The 21,232-nt window shown below is 48.7% G+C and overlaps 1 protein-coding gene across 1 annotated transcript; it reads left to right on the plus strand.

Moving 5' to 3' along the window:
• Positions 1 to 107: 107 nt before the first annotated feature.
• Positions 108 to 18,218, plus strand: lmnb2 (lamin B2). Its single transcript, XM_086224269.1, has 13 exons — positions 108 to 534; positions 5,872 to 6,008; positions 6,211 to 6,367; positions 6,788 to 6,913; positions 9,086 to 9,184; positions 9,704 to 9,775; positions 9,863 to 9,988; positions 10,135 to 10,355; positions 10,451 to 10,676; positions 13,255 to 13,362; positions 14,284 to 14,403; positions 14,496 to 14,573; positions 14,759 to 18,218. The coding sequence occupies exons 1-13, from the start codon at positions 322 to 324 to the stop codon at positions 14,792 to 14,794; spliced, it is 1,719 nt and encodes a 572-aa protein (XP_086080395.1). The 5' UTR covers positions 108 to 321; the 3' UTR covers positions 14,795 to 18,218.
• Positions 18,219 to 21,232: the final 3,014 nt, after the last annotated feature.

A 21,232-nucleotide genomic window follows, 5' to 3' on the forward strand; every position in this document is an offset into this window, starting at 1 on the left:
GAGTTTTAAATATTGCACAAGTATTCCAGGTTCATATCTTGCACAGACAATATGACGTTCCCGTTCTTTCCCATCAGCCATTGCGAGACAGGAAGCGCTGTCGGCTTTTGGCGCGGTCTTGTACCAGTGGCGGCCATCTTGGAACCACAGCACTAGTTCTACTACCTCCAGCACCGCGTGACTGGGCGACTCATTGATTAAATTCTGCACAGTTGCGGACCGAGCCCGCTCTTCACCGCGTCCTCTGTAGAAAGAAGCGGGTCTTAGTTTCCTGTCGCCGCCTGAGTGAGAAGCGATCTCGGGTTCGTCCACAGAGCCGTGATGGCGACTGCAACTCCGAGCCGTGAAGCTGGTCGGCCGGCGGCCTCGACGCCCCTCTCCCCAACCCGCATTTCTCGCCTCCAGGAGAAACAGGATTTGCAGCACCTGAACGACCGGCTGGCCGTGTACATCGACCGCGTCCGCGCTCTGGAGCTGGAGAACGACCGCTTGATGGTCAAAGTGTCCGAGAAGGAGGAGGTGACCACGAGAGAGGTGAGTCCAGACCAGCCCCATGGCCGGAGGTCCGCTCCCACGACAATGCAGTCTGCTTCAGGACCGAACCACCTGCCGGCCCCCTCCCCCGCGCTTCACGGGCTGGATTAAATCCAGCACGGTACCGGAACACACGTAAAGGATATGGCGGGGGCTGCTGGCCTCTAGACGCAGAAAATCGAGAAAAAGTCCGACAGTTGTGTTCAAACCCTTCAGTGTCAACCTGGCGAACCCGAGCCGTCAGGTGGCGAGACCTGGCGGCGTGGCGGACCCCCCCCCCCCCAAAAAAAATAAAATAAAAAATCGCCGCACCCTGAGCGGGGTTCCGCGCGGGTCCGAACACACGGCGCCTCCTGCTACGGTCCGGCGGTTCTCCTCTCGACGCGGTTACCGAATGAATGAGAGCTCACGCGCGGCGGCGCCTGGTTCCAGGAGGAGGTCTGTGGTTCTGCTGCTTCTCCTCAGTGCCTCTGAAAACGTGTTAATTGAGAAGTGGTTCCGTCCGTCCCGGGTCCCGCAAAACTCCCAGGACCAAGCCAAGAAGTTCAGCTCCACTCCGCCGCTTTTATAAAAGCACGCGGCGCTGCAGACCCGGGGCTTGCTTCGCTGACTTCGCGCCAACGGTGTTACAGGAATTTGAGTAGAAAAACCCTTCCGTCGCCATCGTGACCGCCGCCATCTCGGTGCTGGTCTGTGTCGAACCCAGATGTTGCGGGAGGCCGCGGGAGGCGGTCGGCCATGTTGTGGTTACCTCTTGATAAATTGTGCAGCTTTCTGGTTCGCTGGTTTACTCAGGTGGTCTTCCGCTGGTCGTTTGTCCGTGACGTCACGAGCACGGAGCGGGACTGGTAGAACAGTTGATACTGGGCCACAGCTCTCCTTAGAAGCCCTGTGAGAAAGAATGTTTCCGTATGAATCTGCACCGAGGACGTGTTTGATGAAGTGTGTGTGCTACGAGGGAAAAATGGAGACATTTCATCATATTTGAACAGGGATAACACCATTCTTTATTAAGGGTGGATCCTTTGTTACTCCGACCATTAGAACTGTCAGCCCGGTAAACTGACTCATGCCAGGCTCTTTGGTCCACACCTGCCTTCACCAGAACAATGAGGTTGGCGGCGGCATGTTAATTCAAACATCAACCAAAACTGAACGAGATCCTGGTTACTAGGAAGATGTAGTATTACTCCCAGGATGAAGGATTTGCCAGTCAGAGGAAGTACAGCAAACTTTGTGCAGGCAAAAAGGGGAGGATCTGTGGGCAGCCTTGTGGTGACAGCAAGATGACTTGAGTGCAACACTGAAGATACAAGCAAGGATTTGCTCATCACTACGGAGGCAATGGAACCTGCTGGTATGCGACGATGAAGTGGCTGGAGTAGCCACATGTTTCAATAAGTGGGAGCAAAAAAGGAATGGTGCCCCTAGTTTAAAAAACAAAACTAAAAAATAACCACTGAAGATGGAACTGAGTGTCGTCCTCCTCCTAGAGTCCTGCCGCATGTCCCCCGCATGCACCAGGGCTGCAACAGCTCAGCAAGCCCACCTTCAAGTTTATAGTGTTGCCTTTAGTCATGTTTCAAATTTAGTTATGGTGTCAAATATGAGGATTAAAGTCAATAAACTGACGAAAAATAAATTTCCCCTGTCAAAACATGAGGGGGAGCTGCAACAAATATTAAAACTTTAATATCAGGGATCATTGTGACACAAGCTGATCTGACAGGAATCAGTGAATGGGTGGTGGCTATGATCACATTATCAATATCAGTAATATTAATATTGGTGTCTGTGGTGGAGCACACAGTGTGAGTAGATTTTCTGTCTGTACAATAAAACTATAGTTTATGTATTCTACAATTTCATTTAGCAGACGCTTTTGTCCAAAGCAACGTACAACACAAGCAAGAATTTAGACCTAATTAAGGGAAAGTCCATAGGAAGCACAAAAGTGCTTCAGTTGTGATTTGGTCACAGGTACTGCCATCGAGTGGCAGAAGAAGTGTCGCCCCCCCCCCCCCCTTTTTTTTTTGGACAAACCTACATCACACAACACAGTTAGTGCTACATAGTCACTAAGTGCTGGGTCTTGGACCCTCATGTATGTTTGATTTTGGTTATTACAGCTTATTTTCACGTCAGGGCATGGCTGGCCTGTGGGTCTCCATATGCAGTCGACCGGTACCGGCAGGCCAAGCAGTATGCAGCCAGGGCAAAAACTCGGTCGTGGGAGGAGTTCGGTGAGACCATGGAGAATGACTACCGGTCAGCTCCGAAAAGCTTCTGGCAAACCATATGTCGCCTTGGGGGGGGCGTCAACTTGCCCACACATTGTGGGGACGGGAGGCTGCTGATGAACTGGGGAGATAACTGGGCAGTTGAACGAATGCTTTGAGGAACTCCTCAATTCCACCAACACATACTCCATGGAGGAGACAGAGTTTGGGGAGTGCTTGGGGGGGGGTCGTCCAATCTCCGGGGCAGAAGTCACCGAGGCTGTTAAGCAACTCCGCGGTGGTAGAGCTCGGGGGGTGGATGAGATCCGCCCTGGGTATCTCAAGGTTCTGGATGTTGTGGGGCTGTCCTGACTGACACGTCTCTGCAACATTGCGTGGACATCGGGGGCGGTGCCTTTGGAGTGGCAGACCAGGGTGGTGTCCCCATCTTTAAGAAAGGGGACCAGAGGGTGTGTTCCATCGGGGGATCACACCCCTTAGCCTCCCTGGTAAGGTCCACACCAGGGTACTGGAGAGGAGGGTCAGGGCGATAGTCGAACCTCAGATTGAGGAGGAGCAGTGTGGTTTTCGTCCTGGCCGTGGAACCGTGGATCAGCTCTTCACCCTCGCTAGGGTGCTGGAGGGGGCATGGGAGTTTGCCCAACCAGTCCACATGTGTTTTGTGGATCTGGAGAACGGTTATGACCGTGTTCCCAGGGGCACCCTGTCGGGGGGGGGGGGGTACTCCAGCAGTGTGGAGTGGATGGCCCCTTACAAAGTGCCATTCAGTCTTTCTACCATAGGAGTGAGAGTCTGGTCCGCATTCCCAGCAGTAAGTCAGACTGGTTCCCGGTGAGGGTTGGACTCCGCCAAGGCTGCCCTTTGTCACCGGTTCTGTTCATAACTTTTATGGACAGAATTTCTTGGCGCAGCCGGGTGGTGGAGGGGGTTGAGTTTGGTGGTGGGAGGATGTCGTCTCTGCTTTTTGCGGATGATGTGGTCCTCTTAGCGCCATCAAGCCACGACCTCCAGCTCTTGCTGGGACAGTTTGCAGCCGAATGTGAAGCAGCTGGGATGAGAATCAGGACCTCCAAGTCTGAGGCCATGGTCCTCAGCCGGAAAAGTGTGGTTTGCCCGCTCCGAGTTTGAGTATCTCGAGGTCTTGTTCAAGAGTGAGGGTAGGATGGAGTGGGAGATAGACATGCAGATTAGGGCGGCATCCGCAGTGATGCGGGCACCAAACCAGTCCGTTGGGGTGAAGAGGGAGCTTCGCCAGAAGGTGAAGCTCTTGATTTACCTGTCAATCTATGTTCCAACCCTCACCTATGGTCATGAGCTCTGGGTAATGACTGAAAGAACAAGATCATGAATATGAGCGGCTGAAATGAGTTTCCTCCTCAGGGAGGCTGGGCTCTCCGTTAGAGACAGGGTGAGAAGCTCAGTCATTCAGGAGGGACTCAGAGTAGAGCTGCTGCTCCTCCATATAGAGGAGTCAGTGGAGGTGGTTCAGGCATCTGGAGAGGACGCCTCCCTCTGGAGGTGTTCCAGGCATGTCCAACTGGGAGGAGGCCTCGGGGCTGACCCAGGACACGCTGGAGGGATTATATCTCTCCGCTGGCCTGGGAACGCCTCGGGATTCCCCCGGAAGAGCTGGTGGAAGTGGCTGGGGAGAGGGCAGTCTGGGCTTCCTTGCTGAGGCTGCTGCCCCCCGCGACCTGGACCCACCGGATAAGTGGAGTAGGATGACGACGATCGTTGAAGTTGTTGTGGCACTACCATTGTAAAAATGGCAGTAAGAGCAAAACCAACCGTTGATTTGTTGAAATTGTGGCTGCACCAAAAGAGAATGTATTTGATTCCTGAGTGTTCTTTCTCAGGTGTGCACCAGTTTGGTGCCAGTTAGAGAGGTTAGTAGTCTGATCAGAGCTGCAGATGGATTTTTTTGTCCAAATCTAAATGCACATGAAAGCTTCAATATTGGTCCTCATCTCTCTCCAAATACATTTGTCTGTTAGGCGTGCAGACCTCTAATAAGAGTCTTTTCTCTGAAAATTTTCATTGAAAACTGGGTTATAATTAACCAAAAATAAGATTGTCCATCCATCCATCCCTCCATCTTCTCCCTCTTCTCCTGTTGAGGGTGGTGAGGGTGGAGCCTATCCCAGCAGCCTTCCCCCTGGACAGATCACCAGTCCATGGCAGGGCCAACACATAGAGACAGACAACCATTGGCTCTCACAGCCACGCCTACAGTCAATTAAGAGTCTGGATTAACCTGGTCCCCTCTTGATGTCTTTGGACTGTGGAGGAAGCTGGAGTACCAGAGAGAACCCAGCAGGAACAGGGAGAACATGGAGACTCACCCAGAAAGACCCTGTGCTGCAGCCGGGGCTCCACCCACAACCTTCTTGCTGGGGGCCACAGTGAGGACCACTGCTCCACCGGGCCTCCTTAGATTGTTGTATCTTAAACAAATAATTTAGCTGGTTAGGGGGGAAAATTGTTTGTTTTCTCTATCAACACTATCAACACATGCCTAACATTTACAACTAACTTTCAGTTTCAGAGCACCATTTGTGAACATACTCCTGTCACAGTCAAACAGCTGTAGGGAGCAACGTCAGTGAGGGTTCAGTCACAAAGGAGGTCTGGAGGTAATACACCAGTAACTTTGTAAATGTGGGTCACTAGTGGATCACTTGTCCCAACAGACAGCACGGACTTGACAGATTCTCCCGGGATTAAGATCCCAGATGACCTCGGCAATTTACTGGAGGTCATCTAGTCCAGTGCCAATGCCAATCGAATTGAAATAGATGTGCTCACCTCAACAAGAATACGTGACTTCATCTCTAAAGCAGAGTAATCTGCCCAACAAAGACATAAAACTTAAAATAAATTGGCTGCCATTGAGCTACAATTCCAATAAACCATATCTTCCAACATGATAAAACTGCTGTTCTGAGTCTTTTCTGTATGGATGCTGAGAGAGATTTTGAAAGCTGCTCAGGGACAGAATTCTTCTTCTGCTCAAGCTCTTAAAGTTGCAGGATCAGAAATCAATTAATAAATTGCCAGGCCAAGCAATAGTAATTTGTCTGTCCTCTTCTTCCTGTAGGTGACTGGTCTGAGGGCTCTGTATGAGGCAGAGTTGGCAGATGCTCGACGGGTTTTGGATGAAACCGCTAAGGACAGAGCCAGACTCCAGATTGATCTGGGCAAGGCTCAGTCTGAGCTGGAAGAAGCCACACGCAGGTAGTACACATCTATACTATGCAGGTAGTACACATCGCAGGTAGTACACATCTATACTATGCAGGTAGTACACATCGCAGGTAGTACACATCTATACTACGCAAGTCATATTAGACTGGGGCCCAGGTCAGTATTTGGAATCAAGGTCAGGAGCCAGTTAGAGACAATAAACCTCTTCTCCTCCTCTGTCCTCGTGGTCTAGTGCCAAAAAGAAGGATGGGGATCTTGCAGCAGCGCTGTCCAGGGCCAGTGGATTGGAAGGCCAGCTGAACCAGAGTGAAGCGGCTCTGTCTACAGCACTAAGCCAGAATGCTGCTCTGACTTCTGAGCTGGCTGATGTCAAGGGCCTGCTGGCTAAGGTGGATATTGCAGAGTATTCTGTCTTACTACTGTTGGAATGGACTTTTCTGATGTGTCATTTGATTCAATGAGAAAACTCTTCAGAAGTCTGGGTGTGATGGTCAGGGATATCATGATTAAAATGGCCACTATGGGAAAGGAGCATGGCAGCATTCCTGTAAATATTCAGAGCAGTGATCCACATGATGTAACTAAGATGTGTTAGAACACCTTAGTTCTTAGCACACCCGCCAGGAGACTATAAGAGACTACATCCTCTTTCAGTATGTCAGGTGGTTAAGCCACCTTTTCTTCAAAGAGGAGAAAAGTCAGACAGACAAGAAAACGTAACCCTATCTTGCTCATGCTTTGTTAGTCTATTGAACAAACTTCCATGTCAGTGGGAGCTAACAGTGTGTACGGTGTTCTGTGGTGTAAAGGCAGAGGACAGCCATGCTGTTGCAAAGCGCCAGTTGGAGGCAGAGACACTGATGCGTGTCGACTTGGAAAACCGCTGTCAGTCACTGAGTGAAGAGCTGGAGTTCAGGAGGAGCATGTTTGAAGAGGTAAGGGTTGTGAATGGCTATTAAATATGTGTGTTACTGCTGCAACTCATTTCTTTTTAATAATCCGAGCCAATAAACACTGCTCAAAAAAAAATAAAGGCAATACTAAAATAACACATCCTAGATCTGAATGAAATATTCTTATCAAATACTTTGTTCTTTACAAAGATGAATGTGCTGACAACAAAATCACACAAATAATCAATGGAAAACAAACATATTAACCCTTGGAGGTCTGGATTTGGAGTCACACTCAAAATTAAAGTGGAAAAACACTGCAGGCTGATCCAACTTTGCTGTAATGTCCTTAAAACAAGTCAGAATGAAGCTCAGTGGTGTGTGAGGCCTCCACGCGCCTGTATGACCTCCATACAATGCCTGGGCTGCTCCTGATGAGGTGGCGGATGGTCTCCTGAAGGATCTCCTCCCAGACCTGGACTGAAGCACCCGCCAATTCCTGGACAGTCTGTGGTGCAACGTGGTTTTGGTGAATATAGTGAGATGATGTCCCAGATGTGCTCAATTGGATTCAGGTCTGGGGAATGGCGGGCCGGTCCGTAGCATCAGTGTTTTGCAGGAACTGCTGATGCACTCCAGCCACATGAGGTCCAGCATTGTCTTGCATTAGGAGGAACCTGGGCCAACCGCACCAGCATGTGGTCTCACAGTGGATCTGAGGGTCTCATCTCGCTACCTAACGGCAGTCAGGCTGCCTCTGGAGAGCACATGGAGGGCTGTGGGGCCCCCGAAGAAATGCCAGCCCACACCATTACTGACCCACTGCCACAGCGGTCATGCTGGAGGATGTTGCAGGCAGCAGAATGTTCTCCACGGCGTCTCCAGACTCTGTCACGTGTGCTCAGCGTGAACCTGCTTTCATCTGTGAAGAGCCCAGGGCGCCAGTGGCGAATTTGCCAATCTTGGTGTTCTCTGGCAAATGCCAAACATCCTGCACGGTGTTGGGCTGTAAGCACAACCCCCACTTGTGGACATCAGGCCCTCATGCCACCCTCATGGAGTCTGTTTTTGACCGTTTGAGCAGACACGTGCACGTTTGTGGCCTGCTGGAGGTCATTGTGCAGGGCCCTGGCAGTGCTCCTCCTGTTCCTCCTTTCACAAAGGCGGAGGTAGCAGCCCTGCTGCTGGGTTGTTGTCCTCCTATGGCCTCCTCCCCATCTCCTGATGTCCTGGCCTGTCTCCTGGTAGCGCCTCCATGCTGTGGACGCTACGCTGACAGACAGCAAACCTTCTGGCCACAGCTGGCATTGATGGGCCATCCTGGATGAGCTACACTACCTGAGCCCCTTGTGTGGGTTGCAGACTCCGTCTCATGCTACCACCAGAGTGAAAGCACCGCCAGCATTCAGAAGTGACCAGAACATCAGCCAGAAAGCATAGGAACGGAGAAGTGGTCTGTGGTCACCACCTGCAGAACCACGTCTTTACTGGGGGGTCTTGCTACCTGCCTATAGTGTCCACCTGTTGTCTGTTCCATTTGAACAACAGCAGGTGAAGCTGGTTGTCAATCAGTGTTGCTTCCTAAGTGGACAGTTTGATTTCACAGAAGTGAGACTGACTTGGAGTTACATTGTGTTGTTAAAGTGGTCCCTTTTATTTTTTTGACCAGTGTATATTTTTCCTTCAGGGAATTGCAGAGATGACAAATGATCTCAGAGCCAAAGGAAAACTCATTAACACATAAGAAGTAATCTGGGGGGGAAAAAGATGGCTTTTTTTGTCTAGGTGATCGACCACGTCGAGTTGTTGGTGAGCCCACACAGCCAGAATGGGCCACAGCAGACTAGGTGCAGTGTGGGAATCAATGACAGGCACTATCACGGATGTCCCTCTACTGCCCTACATCTGATGGGATGAATACAGTCTGAATTTTGCCAAAATATTACTGTTTCAAACAGTATCAAATACTGTTATTTAGTGAATAGTCCTAATGTTTTCCGCTCCAAACCAACAGTTATAGTTGAGGACATAATTGTTTTTGTTGTTGTTTTTTTTAATTTATTTTCCTTACAGAAATATATTTCCCATCTATCATCTGTTTAAGAAAAGCATAAAAATAAACACTTATCCTCCAAACCAGGCTGTTGTGGATCAAACCTGTGAAATTTCTATGGTGTAAAGGACTTAAACCTCAGAGGATCTCTTTGTGTTTAGGAGGTGCGAGAGTCCCGACGTCGTCAGGAACAGAGAATTGTGGAGGTGGACTCAGGAGTCCGACAGGACTATGAGTTCAAACTGGCCCAAGCTCTGCAGGTACGTTGGGCTGAGATCTTAGCCCTTGTCTCCTCCGCTGTTGCTGCATCAGGCACAAGCGGTCACTGGGAGCAATCAACATTAATGTGTTGAAAATGTGAATATACTGCATTGCTGAACAACAACCGTCTGTCAATTCTGGAAGTAAAATCACAGATGCTGTGAAATTCCAACCACATACTTTGATTTGTTGCACTGCTTTTCACTGAGGATGAAGGATAAATTCAGTGCATGATCTGGAGGTTTGTACAGAGATGGTTGTTCATATAGTTATTATTCATAGCTTGATTTCTTAGGCATTTTACCTGGAAAATATAGCAAACATTGATGACTGACAATATTCTCTAATTTATGGAATGATAATAAAGTATCCAGAATTCTGAACTCCTAAAGAAATCTACTGAGCATTTGGAACCTGTCTGTCCAGCTGTCCTCTGGTTCACATTTCTGTCCTGAAAATGTAAGTGTCAATGTGGAAAAATTTGCAAACTGGTATCGGTTTTGTGTGATGTCCACCAGGATCTAAGGAAGCAGCATGATGAACAAGTCTGTGTTTACAAGGAAGAGCTGGAGCAAACATTCCAGGCCAAGGTGAGAGACAAATAGTTGTCTCTGTTTGTCTCGTCTTTTGACTGATTTTCTGACTCTTACATACAGTGTGTGTCTGTCTTCCTCTAGTTGGATAATGCCAAGGTGTCCTCAGAGATGAATGACAAGGCAGTGAGCACAGCCAGAGAGGAGCTGCAAGAGTCCCGTATGAGAATAGAAAGCCTTGGATATCAGCTGAGTGCCCTGCAGAAACAGGTACCTCTTCTTGACACATCTGGACATTCCAAGACTCTCCCAGTTTCAGGCCCTAAACACCCTCCAACTTCCTGAATTGTATTCCGAAGTAGTTGGACTCCTCGTTACTGACATTGGGTCAAATGTATGCACGGTTGTGCTTGTAGGCGGCTGCCTCAGAGGATCGCATCCGAGAGCTGGAGGACATTCTGTCAGCAGAGCGAGACCGGCACCGTCGCGCTATCGAAGGGAAAGAACAAGAGATGACCGAATTGAGGGACAGAATGAACGCTCAGCTTAGTGAGTACCAGGAGCTGCTGGATGTAAAACTCGCCCTGGATATGGAGATCAACGCATACAGGAAATTGCTGGAGGGAGAGGAGCACAGGTAACTGACACAGCTGGATGACCGCTCCTTCCGATGAGCCCATGCCAAGTATACTGTGGTGTGTCTCACTGGCGAAATGCTGTGCTTCCTTTCAGACTGAAGCTGTCCCCAAGCCCATCTGCTCGAGTTACTGTTTCCAGGCTCACGGGATCTTCCTCCTCTCGCTCCTCCAAGAGGAAGAGAGTGGAGGTGGAGGCCAGTGATGTGGAAAGAGAAGAGCAACTGCTGGTGTCAGAAGAGGCCACAGCTAGCGGAGCCGTCACCATATCCCCCACCGACATGGACGGAAACGCCGTTACGCTGTCCAATGAGACGGAGCAGGTAACTGTCAAGTTTTGAACCTGTGGTTGTGCTCCAGGCAGATTGAGTGGATGTAGCAGTGAACGTTTGAGGGGTGGAGAGACACCGTAGGCTCAGTGGGGCTGTGACGAGTCAAGCACCATGCTGTTTGAGAGTGAGAAGTAGACACAGATTGGATATTCTGAGTTTACTGTTGCTTTTAGTTTGAAAAAAGCCATATTAGGCCTCATGTCATTATGGGCATTATGTTAAAAAGTAATTTTGTGGAAGAGTAAAACAATTGCCTGCCTCATGTGAAAACAGTCCTGAAATTACTTCAAGATTAACACATTTGTGTGCTGGGTAGTCTGGACAAACTTCAGTGAGTCTTCATTTAAAAAAAACAAAACAAAAACGTAGTTGTTACGTCTTAAGAAGCTTCCTACTGTCACAACAGCTAGAATCAGGAGCCCCATGCAGCTAACGCCAACACTAGCCACACAGACATGAGTAGCCGTCAAGCTAATGCTAACACTAGCCACACAGACATGAGTTGCTGTCAAGCTAAAGCTAACACTAGCCACACAGATGTGAGTAGCCATCAAGCTAACGCTAACACTGCAGCGACATAGAAGTGAGCAGACGAAAAGAGCTAGTGGTAACACTAAAGCCTTACAGTTGTGCGTAGCCAATACTGCAACCACACACACGAGTACTTCCTCAGGAAGAATGAACCGAACCGAAACTTCCAGGGTTCCCTGTTTTAGCAATTGCTTGAAGTCAAGTCAGTTTTAATTCTATAGCGCCAAATCCCAACAAAAGTTCTCTCATGACACTTTACAGGTAGAGCAGTTCTAGAATCACACTCCTTCAATGAACCTCCACCCAACAATTCTCCATCAGCAGCACATCCTGCAACAGCAGCGACGAAAACCTTCCTTTTAACAGGCAGGAACGTCGAGCAGATCCAGGATCAGTGGGGATGGAGAGAGAGCAGGACAGAGACAAAGACAGATAATGGAGGAGGACAGAGAGACAGAAGGAAAGAGAGGGACAGAGATAAAGAGAGAGAGAAAGGAGGAGAGGCTGATGGACAGACGGGGACATGAGCAGGTGGAGCTACAGGTGGCAGCTGGAGCCTCTTCAGGTCTGGAGCCTCCTCCAGCAGCACCAGGATCTGGGATGAGGGGAAAAGAGGAGTTAGTAACACATACGAGGACAGGAGGAGGAGAGAGAAGCCCAGTGCATCATGGGAGATCCCAGCAGTCTGACCCTATAGCAGCAGATCTAAGGGCCAGCCTAAGCAGTCCTGACTATAAGCCTGATCAACAAGGAGGTCTTTAGTCTGCTCTTAAACCTAGAGAAGGGGTCTGGGTCGTGGACTGAAACTGGGAGACGGTTCCACAGGAGGGGAGCCTGATAGCTGAAGGCTCTGGCTCCCAGTCTACTGTTAGAACTCTAGGAACCAGCAGGAACCCTGCATCCTGGGAGTGAAGGGTTCTAGCTGGATCATAGGGGACTAGGAGCTCTGTCAGGGATGAAGGAGCCTGACTGTTGAGGACTTTGATGGTAGAAGAAGAATTTTAAATTCTGTTCCGAATCTGACAGGGAGCCATGCAGAGAAGCAGTCCAGGAGAGACCTGGTCTCTGCTACCAGTTCTAGTCAACACGCAGGCAGCAGCGTTCTGGACCAGCTGGAGAGTCTTTAGGGACTTATTAGTCCAGCCTGGTAGGAGGGGGGTGTAGTAATCCAGCCTGGAAGTGACAAAAGCAGGGACTAGTTTTTCTGCATCTTCTTGAGCCAGGATGTGTCTGATCTTAGCGATGTTACGGAGATGGAAGAAGGCGTCCTGGAGGTTTGTTGAATGTGGGAGTTAAAGGATCCTGGTCAAAGAGAACTCCTAGGTTCTTACGGTGGTGCTGGGGGCCAGGGTGGTGCCATCCAGGGTACCTGTCTCATCAGATCAGGTGGTCCTCAGGTGTTTGGGCCCAGCACAAGAACTTCAGTTTATCAGAGTTTAATAAAGGAAATGATGGTCCTCCATGTTTTCCTGTCCTTCAGACAGGCCTCCAGTTTAGTCAGCTGGTTTGTTCCATGTGGATCATTGATGAGTTCAGCTGAGTGTCGTCTGCATAGCAGAGAACATCAATGGAGTGTTTCCTGATCATGTGACCTAGAGGAAGCAGGTACAGGGTGAAGAGGACTGGTCCAAGCACAGACCCTTGTGGAACACCAGAACTGACTGTAGTGTCTCAGAGGAACCATCATTAACTGGTACCAACTGAGATGACCTAGTAAATATGACCTGAACCAGTTTAGTGTGGTTCCTTTAATACCAGTGACAGGTTCCAGTCTCTTTAGAAGGACATGGTGGTCAATGGTATCAAAAGCTTTACTTTTGTGTGCAACCAAAATCACAGTACTGCCGTTGTCTAAAAGATGTTTGGAGATTTGAAAGGCAACTGATGTGACTGTCAATCAATATCAGCAACTAGTTCCTCCTTGGTTTCATGTTTCTACAGGGAAAAATGTAATAACAAGTAGCATGATGGTGGTGTGCAGTTTGGTGGTCGCCCTGTGGCTCAGGAGCAGCTGTTGACGTGGGTACTTGTTTTTCAGGACCAGCCTTTGGGTAATTGGAGGTTGACCAGACAGGTCAACGATGGGGAAGAAGTCATCTACAAGTTCTCTCCGAAGTTTGTCCTCAAGGCTGGGCAGACGGTTACAGTAAGTAATTTGATTGCGTGTGTGTGTGTGTAAAAGTGCGGTATTAACTGTGCTTTGCGTTTGTAAGTCAAAGCTTTGCCAGTGATTTAAGTTCATGTGGATATGTGCCAGGCTCAGACTGGTTGGTGATCAGCCCCTCTGTGGCCTGCAGTTGCTCTCTTGCTCTGGTCATGATTCAGTTGGCTGCACGCGTTTAGATCCTTCTCCACAGGCCTCCTTGTCTCTTCAATGAGCTGAATTTCTTCCTTCGAGTGGGTTTTTAGGAAAATTATAATGTAAAATTTTTCTTTCTGATCAGACAATAACAAGACTGCACAATTTTGTAGAGAACATTTCATTTCTATACTTTGATGTTGTGATTGAAGATTTTTTATGTAATTCTCATTCAAACTTAATATGATGGCCATTTGGTTTTGTGGCAGGAAGATGTGCAGGACTAAGTCTGTTGAATATGATGAGTAGCACCCCAGTCATTAGTTTAATCTGGTATTTGGACACCTTTTAAATTTAACAATTAGAAAATTTGGGGTTGTTTAGTTGTGCAGTCCAAGCAGTATGCTGGTCCTAGTCTGCCCTCGCAGTGTGAACTTTCTTTTATAACTGTAGAAGCTGCAAGTGTTCCCCTTGGTCGCGCTGCTGGTCCCATTACACTGCTGTAAGAGTGGCCCCCTCTAACTGTCCCCACCATTCTTGCTGGTGCTAATCTTCATGGTATTGACCTTAACAAACTTAACCCAGTCAATGGAATCGCAGCAGTGGGTGGTCCACAGCTCACTCTCTGTGGTGTTCCCTCAGGGACAGCTTCTGTCTATTTGGGGTATTTTGAAGTCAGGTTTGTGTCCTCAAAGTCTCACTGGAGTGTGAATGGTAATATAACAGCATGTTTTTAAAATGGTTCCTACCTGCACTGTGTGATTACAGGTGTGGTCTGCAGATGCTGGTGTGGCCCACAGTCCCCCATCTGACCTGCTGTGGAAGAGCCAGGCTTCCTGGGGCACAGGAAATGACATCATCACCACTTTGATCAACGCTGAAGGCGAGGTATGACATTCATACATTCCTGCTCTGTAAAGTGGCACTGGAGTGTCGCAGTGGGCTGTTTGTGAATCATGGGGTCTGGCGGTTGTCTGTAGGAGGTGGCCAGAAGGAGTGTGACCAAGACTCAGGTGGAGGTAGAGAATGGAGAGGAAGAGGAGGAGGAAGCACAGGCCGTGAGTACACGACATTGAGTTACTCCCCATTTCATTTGCTGAAATATTTCATAACCCGAAACGAAAACTAGCCGAATATTTCCCTGTCGGGTGTGACTGACGTGACAAGATGTTCACTTCGTTTGATTTCTTTCTTTAAGACACAAAGGAAACTCGAACCCTAACAGGCTAATGTGCTTCCACAGGGCCGGGTGTCCTCCAGAGAGTGTGCCATCATGTGAAGCTGCCCTGCTCCCCCCTCAACTTTCACTTCCCCACTGTATCCACGTTGGTGTCTGCAGCGCCGCTCAGACTCCACCCTGTCCGCTGCCTCCTCATTCATACTTGTTATTGTCCAAGACAAGATAAGAATTTTTGGACTCATGAGCTCCTTTTACTGCTCTTGACCTTTCTGGACCTGCCGAACGACTCAACCCTCTTGATGTTGGTGTTTTTGGATGTCTGCTGCAAACATGAAGTCACTGGTGGTGGAGGGTAACTGAGTGGCCCCCACCACACCCCATTCACATAACCCCTGCCCCCCCCCCCCCCAATCCTCATTCAGTGTTTGGATTTCTGTCTGTCAGATGAGATGGAGCCCCACATCTCATGTGGCTCCCCCAGTGTAAAGCATACACTTGTGATGAACTATTCCTTGATACTGAGCAGCTCTTAATTGGGCTTCAAAGAGCCTCCAAGTGTTTTCCCATCTTCACGTTCATGTGAGTTACCCAGACAGACTCGCCTCCCTCAGCGGTTGAATGCAATCCTCAAATTAAGTGCACAGGCGATTCCCCCATTCCAAGTTAACTAGTGAATCAAGTCAAGTGCTGAACTTGAGTGTGAACCGCCACAGACGAGCTCCAGACGTCAGGGGTGTCACATGATCAGCTGTTCACATTCATTTTCTGCTCAGCTTTGTCCAGCTGTCCTCTGGTTTCTCTGCAGGTAGCAATAATGACAAGTGGCCATTCCTCTGAAGTCTCACTTGCTTCTCTCTGCTCACGTTGACAGAGCTGAATTACAAGCACAATTTAAACAGAGGAGTAGTTTAGAGCGATTGGCCTGGTTTCCTGCGTTGTGGCGAACTCAAACAGAAACACCAGACATTTGTGTCAACCATGCACTTCTTGTAGATACTGTAGTCGAAGTGGAGAGTGTTTCATACTGACAGCTGTCAGAAGGTCTGTTGTGCTTCCAAGCTGACATCTTGCTTGTCGTAACAGCAAGATGTCAGCTTCTTCTGGAAATGTTTTAAACTAAGTCTAGTGCACACAGTAAAAGGACGACTATTAGCAGTTGCTCCTCCGTGTTTGTAGACTGGAGCATTCTGGCTGAGCTGGAGACACACACACACACAAAGTTGTGAGTAGTTTTCTGTTCTGAAAGCTCATCAGGTTTTTGGCTGATGTGTAATGGCTCCTGCTGACATCAGAGCTCCAAACCAGCGCTGCTGCTCCTCACTGGAACCTGGAGGATCGCACCAACCCACAACCACTGTCCAGTTTTAAAGGTTCTGGTCACAACATCAGGTAGTGGAAAAACATCAAAATGTATAAAGTGCATTACGTAAACATTGACACCAGATGAATCAATAACACATAATGTATGTGGTCAGTAACTGATGGTGTCCAGCAGTCGCAGGAACTCGTTCTGACGGCAACGTGCAGCTGTGAGCGTCAGCACCAGCCCGTAGCCTGCAGAACCTCCTGCAGTGTTGCAGCGTTGCCTTGGATGATAATGGTGCTGCTTCAGTGTCAGCTGGCTGAGAGTCTTGTTCTGGAGCCAGCTGGTTCTGTTGGTTAGGGTCCTGCCACCCAGGATGTGGTGTGTGCTGTGTAGCTGCTGACTGGCCGTCTCCAGTTTGTCCTTAACCCTGACCTTTGCCACCTGACTCGCCAACCATGACACCACACCTCCTTATAATTGTGGGACTGCATACCTGAGGATATGCAGCAGCTTTTCTTGTGAAACACCACTCTGAATTTAATCTGATAGCGCTGCTGGTACTTGATATGCCTGGCGCCGCTCGCTCGCTCAGACTTGTGTTAGCGTTGCACTGGTGCGCCTGGTTTGGCAACTCCCTCATCGCGTAGTGGCAGTGGGCTGATGGTGACTGTCATGGCAGTCCATTGGTGAGCGGTGCTCATGGTGGAGTGTTGCAGCGATACACCTTCCCCACGGTGTTCCACCATGTGAGCATGACCATCCTCGTGAGTACCTGTGGGAACAGAACGTCCCTGCACGAGTCGCTCAGCTGCTCCAGGGTCTAGTTGTAGTGGTGAGACTGGGGGTTCCTCCCTGTGTGTGGTGATGTTCCACAGGAGCGGCTCTGGTGTCCAGCTGCTTCCCTGAGTATCGACTGGCTGCTGGACGAGGTTTGCAAACTGCATTTTCTTTGTCCAACTCAATTTTTTAATTCCTGCTTTTCATTGGAAGCCCAAGTGCCTCCGTCACGTCCACTTCAAAGTATCCAGGAATTTTAAGTTTCTCCATCACGTTGGCTCCTCACTGGCCACGTCCTGGCCGCCTCCCTCACTACCACAGGAAAGGCTGTAGTCCTCTTGTATCTACATGAATTGATATTCTGTGGGTGGGGGTTGTCACGATATGTTGCGGCAAAGATATTTTTCCCGCCCCAGACACGTTTGTTCATCTTACCAATATTATTTCAACAACCATGGTTCCATGTAAATGGTACCGTTGCAATCCTCACCGGCGGCTCTCAGCTGATGCAGTGCGTCGGCCCTGGCGCGTCTCATCATGTCAGCTGTGAGGATGGTAGTCACCAGGTTGCCTGTACTGGGATCATGATGGGAGAAACTGGCCCAGGTTGTCTTTACTGGGAGGTTTTGCATTTGATCTCCAGTTTGGCTGCTGAAATAATGAAAACTCCTCTTAGAAGTTTTGTCTGTGAAACTGACCTCAGAGTTTCAGTGTCCATGGGGGGTCCACGGGAAAAGCGACACTTGTGTGAGGTCACAGCGGGGGTTGATGTCGTCTCTGTGCTGTTGTGAGGTTGTCCAACCTTGCTCAAGTGTTACTCTTCTTGTTCACACACCTCATGCGGCACCTTGGAATACTCAGTTTTACCTGTGTGTTATGCTGTGCTTTATTTACTAGCTTTATTTCTGTAGACTTTGTCAATGTAATCAGTTTGTTTACATGATTAATTTCATTTATTTAGTGTGTATCGGATCTCTGGGGTGATTAAGGTTGGGTGTTGACCTCAGAGGGGGCGGGGTCAATGTAAAGCCTCAGGATTGTGGTGAAATGATGCAGAACGCTACTGGAGTGTAGCGTTGACCGTCTTCACCTGGTGAGTGAAGCAGAAAACAAACGGGTGAGTTTAACAAGCGACGTTGCGGCCGGGGTGCTGCTTCCCGCTGCTTCACGCTCACTGGAAACCTTCCCCTCAAATGAATCTGGCTCAACCCGTCCTGGAACAGCTGATCACGACGTTAGTAGTCACAGCCACGGGATGTTGCATATTTGTATGCATGATTGATTTTGGGTTAGAAGCAAAACAACCAACTCAGCAACGAGCCAGTCGGCCGCTCTGAGCTCCCAGAGGAGCCAAAGGTGCCACGACGTGTCTGAGCCACTTTGACCAGAAGCACCCAAGTTTTAATCACTGGATCAGAGACCCTGTGTTGCTCATGTAGGGAGGGGGGGAGGGGGGAGGGGGGGGGGGGCAATGATCATTCATTATTAACTACTTTTTGTACCCACAATAAATGTTTTCTAGATACTGGTTTGGTCCTTGGTGTTGCTGTTGATTCTTGTTCCGTTGGTCCCTCAGTCAGTCAGGAAAGAGTTCACATCCTACAGGTGAGGCCCCAACACTCAGGCTGTGTGAAGGGTTAGAAACACCTGTCCAGATCCCCACGACCTCCCTTTGACCTCTTGACCTGCAACCAGCAGGGAATTTTCGCAGCTCAGTTGACAGTGACACTGCTGCACAGAAGGAGAGGGAAACTATTGGACCCATTTTAACCCAAATTTTATGAAAGGAAATCTTCCAAAACTAAATGTGTGATTCCAAACTCAGGTGCTGGTCCAGTGTAATCCAGGTCTGAACTCAGACCTATGATCAGTAACCCACAAGCACCTTGGACATTAAAATTTAGGAGAACACTCATGTTTCCTGGTTAGTCACAGGTAAGCCAGGAGGAAAATGCACCTGTTTGAGTGCCTGAAGGCAAAGACAGTCATGGGGGAAGTATGGCTTCATACAGACCCTCCATTTTAGTTTGTCCTTGAGTGGCAGTTGAACAAACGCCCTCCTGTCCCTCCAGAGACGACCTCAACAAGAATGGGAAACGCAAACTTGAAGGATGAGTCGGAACCCAGAAGTACTAGAAATCAGAATGAATCCAAAATCCTGGTTCATGTACTTGGAGCAGCACGTGTATGACGGTGGGGGCGGGGCTTCTCGAGAAGGAGCGGCACTGATGGACCGTCTACACCCTGCATCAGTGACGGGATGCAGGTGACATCAGGAATTTTTTTTGTTTGTTTCCCCCCCCTGTCCTGTTCAGCAGCATCCATGTTCCTGGTGCCTCGTTGTCCTGAGGCAGTTTTACTCTGCAAAGGAGGAACCTGATAACTCCTCCTGTCACCATCTGTGTTTAACTTTATTAGGAATGGTGTTGGTTCATTGATGAAGCTACCGGACTGAGGACAGGAGGGAGAACAGGGACAGGACGGGGAAGACGGGGGGGCACAAACAACAATAGCAGAAAAACAAAGTAACAACAGAGAGAAAAAAAAAGAAAAAGCATTGGTTGCAGAATTTCCAGTGCAGGTTTACCATTGGGTTCAATATAATTTAAAATGTCTGAGTGTGTGACTATGGATCAGTTGTGCGCTGTGTGTGTGTGGTTCTCTCAGCCACACCTACGGTCAATTTAGAGCATCAATCAGCCTCGTCACCTCTTGATGTCTTTGGACTGTGGAGGAAGCTGGAGTACCAGAGAGAACCCACACAGGAACAGGGAGAACATGGAGACTCACCCAGAAAGACCCCGTGCTGCCGCCGGGGCTCCACCCACAACCTTCTTGATGGGGGGCCACAGTGACGACCACTGCTCCACCGGGCCTCCGCTTTCAGTCAGAACCCTTTATTCTTCTCCAAGGGAAGTTCTGTTCCTAGCAGCTCCACTCAACAACAACAAACAGGGGATGAAGAGAGAACCAGGCCCAGCTCATCGTGACAGAACAAGACGACACACAAAGAGAAAAAGAGCAGGGAGCAAAAATCAGAACAATCAGAGGGTCGCTGACATGAATGGAGACAGAACAGTGGTGAGGATGGTCGACAGTCCAATCACTGAGATGTGTTCTACAGTTTTATTGCCACTGGGAGAACGGATGGTGGCGCTGAGTTTTTGAGGTGGGGGGTCTGAGTCTGTTGGTCCGTGTACTCCTGTGTTGGACCAGGAGCTGATGGGGGGGGGGGGGGGGGGTGATGTTGTCCAGGCCTTTCCCTCCATGTTTGTGACTCTTCATGTAAGGACGTTCATGATGTGTTTGCTGACTTTGTATGGAAGAATAAGCACCGTCATGGGAGGGCAGCGCTGGACCTGAAGCCAAAGGTGCCTTCAGTTCACTGGACTTCATGGGCTTGTTTCATACATTGAAGAGGAAATGGCTTCAGGAATGCTCAAAAGCTCAGGATTCATGCTTCCTTCCACACAACAGATCCCAGAACGCTGGAGGTCTTCTGCTCTGGTTGTCATGTAATCATCACACCTCAAGGTTATCAGTTAAGATGTTGGAATTTTATTTACAAGCTCTGTTAGCATGGAAAATGTGTTATTCACAGAACTTTTCTCCACATAAATCTAATCTGGAAAAATGCATTTATCACCAACAGGAACAAATCGCTCTCTCAAAACTGGATCAATGAAAATATAATTTACTTAAAAGTTCGATGTAACCCTACAGGCCAACATCTGAATTACACAGATTTTCTCAAGGAAAAAGCATTCCTACCACATCTGTCTCAAACAAAAGCAGATAATTACGTTTAAAAACACCACATATGTCCACCCAACACATTTATGTCATGTATGTCAGGATTCCTGGTCATCAACAACAAATCTACCCTTGCAAAGCAGCACCTGGAACCGCGACTCCCTGCTTTAGGGTTCCTCATCCTGGAAAGAACTTGAGAACTAAAGCATAAGATCAGTTTTGAAGGGAAGAACATTATTACTTATTTTGGATTCAAAGACAAGAAACTATGAAGTTTAATTAATCTCTATATTTCATAGGGAAGTCTGACATCCATAAATGTAAATTCAACCCCACCTCCATCTTTCAGTTGTTCCTGATTGAGGTTGATTTTTATTTGAAGTCTCTTAATTTCATCTCACTAAGAGACGTTCACCTCCCTTGCAGAGGCCCCCCGGGACGCCAAGGTCAAGTCTGCCTCACCGGGGCTTCTCGTCTTCATGCCTCCATCATTTTTATTTTATGATCACGTGATTGTAAATCTTGTCGCGGTTCAGTTAAGAACTGGAATGTCCAACTTTTTATGTTTGTGCACTGCAAACTTTGAATAAAGTTCATAAAAATAAAAACTTGTTTCTTTTCTGTTTTCTACAGTTTTGCCTCCAAATGTACAACATAGCCGCCCCCCCCCCCCCCCCCGTGTCTCCGGTGTCGCGTCAGCT

This window comes from Aulostomus chinensis, chromosome 14 (assembly GCF_037954235.1).
Source record: "Aulostomus chinensis isolate RoL2024-O1b breed Wild chromosome 14, RoL_Achi_v1.0, whole genome shotgun sequence".
NCBI lineage: Eukaryota > Metazoa > Chordata > Actinopteri > Syngnathiformes > Aulostomidae > Aulostomus > Aulostomus chinensis.

Coding starts and splice junctions, on each gene's coding strand:
- lmnb2 (XM_086224269.1), top strand. CDS start 322: ATGGCGACTGCAACTCCGAGCCGTGAAGCTGGTCGGCCGGCGGCCTCG. Junction 9,776..9,862: donor AGCAAACATTCCAGGCCAAG/GTGAGAGACAAA, acceptor GTCTTCCTCTAG/TTGGATAATGCCAAGGTGTC. Junction 14,404..14,495: donor TGATCAACGCTGAAGGCGAG/GTATGACATTCA, acceptor GGTTGTCTGTAG/GAGGTGGCCAGAAGGAGTGT.